Raw genomic sequence first — 12,039 nt, forward strand, 5'->3', positions numbered from 1 at the left:
TACTGCTATCATTTGTGGTTTATTTCATAAAACCTATTGGACAACAACAATTAGTCATGTGTGTTTTTGTAAAATAACAAGCATATATGCTAAGTTTAAAAACATGGACCTCACAAAATTAAAATGTTGAGTGTATTATGACTAGTATACTACCCCCTCCCCCCCACCCCCACCTAAGTGTTTATCTATAAATGTCTACCACTAGCATATGTAGTAGATGAAGTAGATTTGAATTTATGAGCTTCTTGTTGAGAATGTATCATGTGGGGAAGTTGAGAAGGAACTATCACATTCACATTCAAGATCCTCAAAACCCCAAAACTCTTCTTGTTCTTCTTCTTCCTCTTCTGGCATTTTCCACTTCTGTTTATCAACTTCACCTCCCAATATTATCTCTACAATCTGTCATCATACGTACAAAGGACCACATATTAATATTAAGTATATATACATCAAACTGAATTTGAAGTATATCTGAACAAACACCTGATTTTATTTTTTTTTAGAAAATTGTATCCTTATTAATATTGTTTGTACCACAACCACAATGAGTCGTCTACATCGTGTACAACGCCTCATAACTATTGCATAAAGACTTTTATGACGCACAAACATTTTTTATGAAAAATATTCTCCAGTGTACCAAACACATTAGTTTTCATATTTGAGGCTTAAAATTCTGTTTTCAGGTTTTATACATTTATTGTTTGGGTTAAATAGATGTACAATATTAATGACTAAGTAACGTCATTATGGTAATTTAAATTCTTCTTGTTGCCTTTTAATTATTGCAGTTTTATTTTTATATTTTGAATTAATGAATAATTTTAAGCCAAAACATTAGTCAAATTATATCAAAGTGAGACATAAGCAACAATAATGTAACAAGTCTCCCCTTTAATGTGGAGAGATCTATGAGAATAATAAAGATAACATAGATTGGAACAACATGCTGATAAAATATAATGATGTTTCATCTCTATGTTAGACTTGTAATCTAAAGTTAAAGTATTAAAAAAAGAAGTTTGTACTTAAAAATTGTTAATTTTATGGAGATTTGGGATAAATTTTATGAGAATAATTTATGTTTTTGAGTAACAAGTTTTTCACTATATCTATTTTTTGGTCAACTATATTTCATGTTTTGCTTTTTTTATCAGTTGATTGATGAAGCTGATTCATCGATACAAGTAAAATAATAAAACATACTAAAGATGTTGTTGATAATTAATATAATGATGTTTTATCTAACATTAAATATGATTTGGGCCACTTGCTTGTCATTCTTGTGGATGTTATTTCTAATCAATTGTCAAGGTCCGTAGATAACTTCTTAATCAAACTATAAAACTTGGTGAGGCAAAACAATCAAAATTATTATTTTAAAAGAATTATATAATTGCTTCACATCATCAACACGACAAAAGTTGAATAAATATATTTGTTTAATTGTAGCACGCCTCTATAAAGTGATTTCTAAATATATTTGAAAAAATTGATCGTTTTCTGTATTGAATGGCACATATGTCATTAAACCCCTTGGAATATTATAACTTATACAGACAAATGACATAAAGTTAATTAATATTTTAAAAACATATATTTTTATCATATTAACTTGAGAATAATTATATTATACTTTTCAATAATTTTAAATTTTAAAATATATAAATTTAAAATTTAAAATATTATATTAAATCTCAAAATATGAAAAGTTGTCACATAATTAAAACTTAGTAAGTCTTGTTACATGCGTGAAAGTTTCACTCTATGATGATAGCATTTCACAAATTTGGAATTAGTTGAAAATGTTACTATGAGTTAAAAACTTTTTACCAGAAAAGTGAAAAATAATTCTTTCTTTATTTTAAAATACCGGAAAATTGCTATAGTTAAAAAATTATTATTTCTTTGTTTGTTGAAAGCAATGCATGTTCTAAGTTTTGGCTTTTTAAAATTTCAAAGAACTGCAAATTTAGTTTAATAGAACAGAAGTATTTAGGTCCTAATCAAGAAAGCAGAAAAGTGTGCAGTATTTTAGGTGAATTGCCTAATTAAAATTTCAACAATGCTTAGCCTACACTCATAATCAATCTTGGAGAAATGCATGCTTAGCCTACGTTTCCCTCTCTCATATTGTTTGTCTGTTTTCTCCTATATATGTCCATTAATAAAAATATTAAATAAAAAAAATATTTCTATTGATATACCCTTTAACTTCCTTTTTTTAAAAAAAATATATATTCTATTTATATATATCGTCCATCAATTCAAGATTAACAATGGAGGAATTTTAAAATAGTTATACTTTTAAAATAGTTGAACTTAAAAGTAAATTAAAAAAAATTAATTAATTTTATTTTGATTTTATAAAATCGACAAATAATTTGAAATTCAAGGAGTATTAAAGTCCTTATCATAAAAGCCTAAACAGGTGAGAAAAGTTTGAGTTTAGGTGAATTGCCTAATTAAAACTATTATCATAAAAGCCTAAACAGGTGAGAAAAGTTTGAGTTTAGGTGAATTGCCTAATTAAAACTATTAGCCTACACTCATAATATTAAAGAAATTATAATAATGTCCATCTGTCAGAAAAATTCCTTTATATAGCAAATTTACATTTTGAAAAATGAGTAGATATATAGACAGGGGGATATATAATGCATTTTTTAAAAGAATTATTGTATATGTTATGTGAAGATTGAGACAACTAGGAATTGATTCAGTTGGTCAATCTAGGAGAAAGCAGACAAAAAGAAAATAAAAAATAATACTACCAAATATTTTACTTTATGCAACTTGGAAGGCTATTCCAACATTATTAAGGGAATCCTATGAATTAATAATAATAATAATTGAAATTACTTATTATCGTAATAAATTATACTTAGAAGGAATAATAACTTGGTGTCGCTCTAAAAAAAAGGAAAGAGAAATACTCAGAAATTAATAACATCAATAATTGAAATAACTCTAATTAAGTTTGTAATTGTGTTTTCGTCTGGTATGTGAAATGAGATAAGTAAGAATATCTCAAGATTATTAGCTAAGATTTCAAACCAAACATGAAATGAAGTTGATTTCAAAGATATCTCATCCTTATTCCACGTATCAAACGACGTATAAAGTTAAAACTGAAAAGAAGAAAAGTATAGTTTACCTCGCTCATGGTAGGGCGCCATATAGAAGAAGCACGAATGCAAAGAGAAGCAGCAAAGGCAAGTTTATGAAGTTGTGTACAATCAAATGTCCCTTGTAGCATTGGATCAACTATTTCTTCTATAACTCCTCTCCTTAATAAAGGTTTTGCCTGTAAAATTTAATTCAAATCAAACCTCATTCGATTTTATTAAGATTAACACGTCTGAATCTAAATACCTCTGAATGATTAAGGCATCACTTGTTTTCATTAAGAACTCATTTGTTTTCATTAAGATTAAGACGTCTGAATGCACATCTAGATAATTAAAATCTTATTTATAGATCAGAACATTAGATGATTTTAGATGATTAAGACTCTTTGGTTTTAAACATAAGATGTTTAAATATTAGGGAAAAACGTCATTCTTCAATAAACGTAAAATATGAATTTATAAATAAATATTTTAAGCTTGATAAAAAATAAAACGTAACTACATGAAATACATATACAAATTATAATAATAAGTTAATTATATATAATCTAGTAACTAGTGAAAATATTAAAGAATTGATCATTACCCAACTATGTAAGCTTTGATAAGAATTGTCAACAGGTTTTTTTCCAGAAATGAGCTCCAAACAGAACACTCCAAATGCAAAAACATCTGTCTTTTCATCAACTACTCCATGCATGAAATATTCTGGTGCTAAATGCCTGCACAAAAACATAAAATATTCATTATTGAAGTTCATCATAATTTATGCCATGCTATTAGTGGTAATTACGCTAATATCATTATACTCAGACTCACTTTAAACTTATCCAACGTTTTTATAAAGTATTCATTATAATTACTCATATTTATTATTGTCTTAATTTTTAGTGATTAGGCAGAAGTTAGGAGTGGATGATTACCCAAAAGTCCCTTCAATTGGAACAATAGAATGATGGGTCCATTGTGATGGAAGCCATTTTGCTAGCCCAAAATCTGATATCTGTCACTCAACCAACACATGATTTTAATTAATAAATGAACACAAACTTTTTTTGGTACAACAACTTATGCATAAAGCACAACACTCATAAAATACACTAGATATCTCAAAAATTAAAATAAATACCTGTGGTTCATATTCTTCACTCAACAAAATATTAGAAGCCTTGATATCCCTGTGAATAATTCTTCTAGGACATAATTTATGCAGATAATATAAACCTTTTGCTGTCCCAACAGCAATTTTGTACCTTGTTTCCCAATCCATAGTGGGTAATTTTTCATCTGTAATTAAATTAATTAAATTAGAAAAAAAAAAAGAAAAAGCAAAACTAAACTTCAGAGAAACCAGGGAAAGAAAACTAGATACCATGAAGAATTGAAGCAACAGATCCTTTGGAAGAAAACTGAAAAATTATGTAAAGTCCATTTTCGATACAACAACCCAGCAACGACGTTACATTTGGATGACAAACATGACCAAGTGTACCAATTTCTGTTAAAAATTCCTTTTCTTTTCTTTCATCATCGTTCGCTTTTGTAAGCATTTTTACTGCTATTGCTTCTCCATTTTCTAATATGCCTCTGTACACCGATGCATACCCTCCTCGACCAACAATATTTTCTGAATATTCGAATAAAAAGGGTTTAAATTTTCATATTGTTAGAGAACAACAAAATTGTATTATTTTGATTAATTACCTGAACTGAAACCATTAGTGGCATGAAAAATTTCATGAAAAGAGAAGCATTTCCAACTGGGTTTACGAGTAGCAGCAGCAGCAACTTGTTCTTGTTCATTGAAATCACAAGGTTTTGGTAATTCACCATCAAAACTCTGTCTTCTGAATGAGAAGAGCCTTTTAAGGCTACTTGTACGGACGTATCTCATCTGCAATGTTTTTTTGTAAACAATTTAATTTGTGTGTGAGAGAATTAAGAAGAGATGAAAGGCAATGTGATCATCAGTTAGAGTTGATCCCCACATCCCTGCTGGGATATAGGTTGTCTCTTTGGGATGGATGGCCCTTTTTATCTGTTTCTTGTTGCATATTTAAAGACTTGAGGGGCGTGATTTTTGCCTCTTTTTACTAAAAGGGACCACTCCCTAACCAATTCGTTTTTCAATATACCACATACCAAGAGACCCATTTCAGCCACTGTTTCACCCATCTGAGTAAAAGGATTTCACACTAGACAAATAAATTAAAACGGAGAAAAAAACACTATTATTTATTGGTATGGACGGCCAAATTATTCTATTGAGAAGGATAAAAAATTGGATATTTTCGTAACAAATGTCGTCTAGTTGGGTGAGTATTGTTGTGTTAGAGTTACTTGTTGTGTTTAGTTGCACGTTCGCATAACATCTATTAAGTTAGGTATTTATGAGCGAAACTCAATTAAACACTTTAAGTTGGACTCATCATTTGATGATGTTTCAACTTCAAATAAATTGTGGTTTTGTTTTTGGTGACAGATTAATTAAGAGTTGGTCAAATTCTCTTTAAAATATAATTAAGTAAATTTGAGATTATATTAATATTTTAAAATTTTTTTAGTCTTTTACAAAATACAAAAAAATACTTTATTTTTGAACTTCTATAATTCAATCCAAATCATTTTAAAAAGTAAAAAAGTCTTTTCATCTTCTCTCTTCTTCTTCTAGCGTTCTTCTCTCTTTTGTTCTTCTTTTTTTTTCCTTTTTCAATCCAAAATTCTGACTATCTCCATTATCTTCCTCTCTGATTATTTCCATTATTTTCCCCCTCATCTCCAGTCGTGAGTCTCTCTTCTTTCTAAACTGAAATTGTGATCGACTTAAAATGGATAAGTTATTTTGAAAGATTTTACAACTTTTGAATTTTTTTCTTGGATTAATGAACAATAAAACGTCCGATAGATGTAAAAATTGAATAGTGATGTAATGGTGCCTATTATTTATTGTTTTTGAAGACAATCAACCAACAAAAAAAATCCCCTAATTTTGAGGAAATGCATATGTATTGTTAACATTCAGTGAAAAGTCATTTTTGTTGCTTTTGTTGTTCTTTTTGTGGCCATTTTGTTGATATGATTTTAGAATTATAGTCTTGTTCAGTTGTCCAACATATATTTCATTTGTTGAAAGATGTATCATATGTTGCCACATTTTAGTGATAAATTGATGCATATTTCAACATTCATCATATGTTGTAACATCTCACTTATGCGTTAGGACAACAAAATGGTCATATGTGGCAACATAAGATTCAAAATTGACCACTTATTTAACGATTTTATATTTAAATTATTTAAATATTTTTTAAAATACGTGGCGCTCAACTATATGTTATAATTTAACTTATTAGTATAATTTATAAATCAATCCACTACCCACCCCATTAATAATTAAATCCCTCTAAATTAATGAACCCGTCACATTGTTAATGCAAGCTACTGCCAATTGAGTGTTTTTAAAAATTATAGAAGTAAATTATCATACATTCAAGTGGCTAAATAAAAATCACCAATAAACTTAAAAGTCGGACTATGTTCATCTTAATTATTCTTACGTCTCAGTTATGTGATGTTATTTCATAGGTAACTTTTTTTTCAAAATAATAAATTAAAGTTTTAAAACAAATCATAAATATTTATAAAATTATATTTAAGAAAAGTTCATGAATCAATTCGGGATGTATTACTTCTTTACCTTTAATCATAAATTTCTAATTCTATTTTGAAAGAAAGTGTCCTCCTAAATAAGCAGCTCAACCTAAATTTAATTGGGGCTTCGATTCAGACTCGAATAATTTTGAATGTCATTTTCAGAAATCTATAATTTCATCGTGTTTTAGTAGTGTTTATGACGATTTTGATATTTTAATTGGATTATTAATTGGGTGAGGTTTAGTTAGTAATGAGTGGGTAGTGAGTTGGTTTATAAATTATATTAATAAATTATAATTATAATCAATAATTGAACGCCAAGTATTTTAAAAAAAATATTTAAAGAGTTTAATTTTAAAACAATTAAAAAAGTGGTCAATTTTGAACACAAAGGTGGATGACAAGGGTATTTTGGAGCCAATAGGTGGATGAAAAGGTCATTTTGGAGCCAATAGGTGGATGAAGGGTAATTTTGTACCATTTTCAATACTTTAAGGGTATTTTAGGCCCTTATCCGTATTTTATAATGATTTGAAAACTCTCAATCTTTTTTTATTTACCTTGTAGATGAAAGGATACAAGAATATTCATCCATGACAACAACTCAATCTTTTATTGGTCTTGCTTCCTCTTCTAACATCAAATGCTCTTTTTGTCTATGCGAAGAGAGAAACAACATGATTATTTTATTAGTCGTGTTAATAAACTCACTGATATTTTTAAGAAAATATCTCATAATATTGATCCAAAGATTCAAGAAAATTTCATAGCCTTTGAAGCGTAGGAGGTTGAAATAATCTATTTCTCAAAACTTTCTATAACTAGTGAGGAGAAAGAAAAGGAGAAGAAGACAAAAGAGGAGAAGGCGAAGAAGGAAACGGAGGAGAAGGAGATGGAGACGAAGGAGAAGGATATGGAGAAGCAAAAGGAGAAGTTTAAGAATAACGAAAAGCAGAAAGAGAAGGAGGAGAAGGATAAGAAAAAAGAGAAGCAGAAAGAGAAGGAGGAGAAGGAGAAGGAGAAGCAGAAAGAAAAAGCGAAAGCGAAAAAAAAAGAGAAGAAAGTCGAAGTCGTCAGTTATGATGTGAAATGACAATATCCATTTGAAGGTTTTAACATTGACGACGAGGATCCAACTGAGCTAATGTCATCCTTCTTTCAATGGATAAAGAGAGTCTTTACAAGCATCATGCAAAAAAGTAAGGTCGTTCAACTATTATTAGTATTTCTTCTTATTGTCTACTAAATAATTATTTATAATGATTACACAATTACAGAAAAGATAAGGACGATCACTACTTAGCCAATTGCTCGAAACTTGATTTTGACCACTTTATTTTGTAGTTGCATTTTCAAAGAATAAGGACTTGTTCTATGTAATGTCTCAACCCAATAAGTGTTGGACTGATGAGGTAAATCCATGCCAACTTTTATGTTTTGATTAATACACTGAATATATAAAAATAAATTGATTCATAGATACACTTGTTTGATGCATTTGTGTAGTATGTGGATGCCATTTTTTACTATTTGCCTAAGAATTCGAAGCAACAGAGTCATTCTAAATATCAATATACCACTACTACTAATTTTTTCAAAACATATATTGACAATGCTAGTGTTGTTCCTGAATATGAGGATAAAATAGTTGGCCCTATGAAAGGGTTTGATATAGCTTGTGGACTACCTAGGCACTTGAAAAATAACGTTTATGTCCCTGTAAATAGTAATGAGGACTTCCATTGGGTCTTGGCAGTTGTTGCATTGAGGGAATGATGCATAAAAATATATGAATCGATGTCCTCATCTAGGTTTAGCAAAAAATTATCCTCCGAGATTCAAAAGTTGTCTACAATGTTGCCAAAGTACCTTCAGTTAAGCGAATTTTTTGAATAAAAAGAGTGAACCAACTGGTCAGTTCTTGAATGTTACCAAGGAATGAACAAATCTCACCCATTCAAAGTCAAACATGTTAGTAATATTTTCCAACAAGAAAACAGTAGTCTGGAAGTATCACATTATTTTTTTTGTCTTACGACTATTGAAATGTGATGTTATTATATTTTCTAATTGATTATATGCTATGCAGAGATTGAACACTTCTTATCGTTGCATACTCTGAGTTTTTTAGTGATGGACTAGAAGTACCATATTGTGGAATTAGTGCTGAAACCCTTCGCATGAGATATGCTTTACTCCTATGAAAGTATGGGATTTTAAAGGTTTGGAATGACTATTTTAGTAACAATGAAGACCCACAAATGCCTATACCATGATTAGATAGGTGGTTATGTATATCATTGTGAATTAGCTTTTTGTTGATAAGTTGTATAAAATAATTGGTGAAGTGTTAATTATTGTTGATAATATTAATACAAATAATTTTTATGATTATTTTGATTTTGTTAAAATAAGCATCAATTATGATAGAAAGAAAGAAATGTGGTATCTGTAGCAACATATATAACTTCTGTTGTAAAAAAACACCACATAAGTATCTGCATGTGTTCCAACAGAAAGGATACATGTGACAACATATTTCACAGAAAAGAGATGCGTGGTAAGATATGTCATAGAAAGGATATACGGTGGCAATATTGTACGATATAACATATGTCACAGAAAGATGGTATGTGCCCCAACAAAACGTATATATGTGGCAACATATGTCACACCTTGAGTTGTCAAAATTCAAAAAAAAAAAATTAAACGGCTTTAGTAAAATCGTCACTTGATTTTTCCTCTCTCCTCTCTTCTATAAAAGTAGTTTCATATTCCAAATTTTATTTATTTTTACTAAGTCAGTTTTTCTTTTCTCTTGTTTCCTTTTTTTCTCCTCCTCTTATTCCATTATTCCTTCCTACACATATCATTGTTCTCGCGATATCTTCTAAAACGTCAATGATAATCTGTTGCAATTATCTTCTTAATCAAGGTGTCGTTATCTTCATCATTTCTAATTTATCGTTGATATCTTCTCAGGTAATATTTAATTAGGGTTTAAAATACTTACTTGTTTGCCCTGTTTTTAGTGGTATTATTACTTTTTTGATTGGGTAATTATTCTTTTTTGAAATATTTTCTCATTTCAAAAAGCTTCATATGTAGTTTGTTGGATAGGGTTAAGGGAGGGTTTTGTGGTTTTTTTTGTTGGTTCATGTGTGACATTGAATTATTTTGTCATTTGTTTTGTTGTATATTGTGTTGTGTATAGTGTTGTTGATATATCGTGGTTTCACGGTATTTCAAATATTTTTTCCTTATGTTTAGTGTGTCCAAAAGCCTTTTTGTACTAATTTTTATGTAAGTTTCTCTTTATTTGCAGGAAATCTGTCTAAAAGATGAATGCGGAGGTTTTTGAGCGAGAAATACAGAAAAGTACCACCTACGGAGCTTGTGACGGTTCGTCGTACCCGTGACAGTCCGTAGGTGGCATTGTTGTGCAGCTGCTGAAGAAAGATGGGGAATTCTGATCAAGTGTGGGGTTACGGAGTGCATAACGGACCGTCGTAGCCATGACGGTCCGTCCTGCTGCTTCGTCATGAAGATCAGAGAAGTAGTCTCAGTACCCAAATTTCAAGAGTTCAAGTGTTTTGGAACAGAGACCCTCGACGGACCGTTGTGCCTGTGACGATTCGTCATACCTGCCGTCGAGGGCAATGAAGAGAGAAGCAGAAGAAATTGCACAAGTATGAGACGACGGAATCCATGACGGCCCATCGTGACCACAATGATCCATTGCAAGGTCCGTCGACCCAGCCGCGTTTTGACAGATTTCCAGCATATAGAGTCCTTATTTAATTAGGTTTTTATAAACAATTCAAAAAATCTTATTTTTGGGGTTAGATTCTTGATTATTGTGAGACTCTGATCATTTTTAGACTCTTTGTTAGACTCTCGATTTTTGAGCTTCTTTTGTGGATTAGACTTGAGGATTATTGTTACACTTTTGGAGAATCTTTGTTCTTCAATTAATTTCAGTAATTGATTGTTGGTGATTTTTTATTGATTAATCAAGGGAACTTTTGAATTTTACTCTTTCTCATTGAAGTAAGTGCATGATTTCTTATATCATATATTTGAATATTATGATTATGACTATGGGTAACTAAACTCCATAACTAGGGTTGTGGGAACCATAGGCGAATAATGAGATAAAAACTAACTAAAATAACAATTCTAGAATAGTGTCTTGCATGTATTGATAATTCTTTCGCTTTGAAGTCTTTTTATCGGATGGTAGATAATAGGAAAAAAATTATCAACATAGATTTAGTGTATACTATCTAATAGGCTAGTATTGATTGGTACGAGGTAATAAGTTAATCAAATATCGATTATGATGCTTAATATGAGGTAAAGGTAAGGGTTAATATAGCAACACACGTAGCAGGACCAAGGTGCGGAGTAAAATTTTCTAGATGCCGGACCAAGGATTTAGAAATACATAACTTATCACTTTGCATGCAAGATTCTAGGAAAGAATTGATATAGTTAAAATTATCAAGTTATGAACCTGGCGGGAACACGTAAACCCTAGTTACTTTTATTAATTGAATAAACTCCAACATTTGAAGCTGTTAGTTGTCTCCTTTAATTTCGCTAGTTATTTTCATTTATTTAGAAATAGAACCCCCCCCCCCCTTTTATCATTTTTGCTTTCCAAGGAAATAATTGACTGAATAATAGTAATAATAGATTGAAGTTAAGTCTAAACTATTTTCCTCATGGGAACGATCCCAACCTCATTAGTTGGGTTATTTACTTGGGCGTATCAAATTTTGGCGTCGCTGCCGAGAAAAGTAGATTTTTGATTAACTGAAACTTGTTACTATAGTTTAGTTGATATTTTCTTGATTTTACTTTGTTTTATTGTTTTTTATTCTTGCAGAACATCTTCCTTGTATGCCAAATGCTTGGAGAGGAAGAGAACCCTTGTTTCCCTACGATCACGAATTAGAGCGTACACTAGGCATCATGAATTGAAACTTGAGAATTGATGATGATAATCCAAACCAGAACATTCTAGCTCCGATTGATGTTCATGGTCAGTTGTTACCCGATGCTCCGGGTGAACACCAACATAGGGGACACAATCCCGCTCCTCGGCCCCAAGAATACTACAGAGGCTATGATAATATAGCAGACTTCGATGGGCCACTTGTCTTGCCCCCTCTACCAACAGGCGACACCTTTGTGGTAACTAGTAGCCTGATGCAAATTCTCACTGGCAGAGGTTTGTTTTCAGAGC

General features: G+C 30.5%; 1 protein-coding gene across 1 annotated transcript; it reads right to left on the reverse strand.

Annotated features, from left to right (window-relative positions):
• LOC101267907 (probable receptor-like serine/threonine-protein kinase At5g57670) lies at positions 1-5,280 on the reverse strand. Its single transcript, XM_004242873.5, has 7 exons — positions 4,839-5,280; positions 4,507-4,761; positions 4,264-4,421; positions 4,058-4,137; positions 3,721-3,856; positions 3,161-3,310; positions 1-402 (listed from the first exon to the last, which is right to left on the reverse strand). Exons 1-7 carry the CDS (start codon positions 5,026-5,028, stop codon positions 235-237), a joined length of 1,137 nt encoding a protein of 378 aa, XP_004242921.1. The 5' UTR covers positions 5,029-5,280; the 3' UTR covers positions 1-234.
• Between the last annotated feature and the right edge of the window lie 6,759 nt (positions 5,281-12,039).

The sequence above is a fragment of the Solanum lycopersicum genome, chromosome 7, assembly GCF_036512215.1.
Source record: "Solanum lycopersicum chromosome 7, SLM_r2.1".
NCBI lineage: Eukaryota > Viridiplantae > Streptophyta > Magnoliopsida > Solanales > Solanaceae > Solanum > Solanum lycopersicum.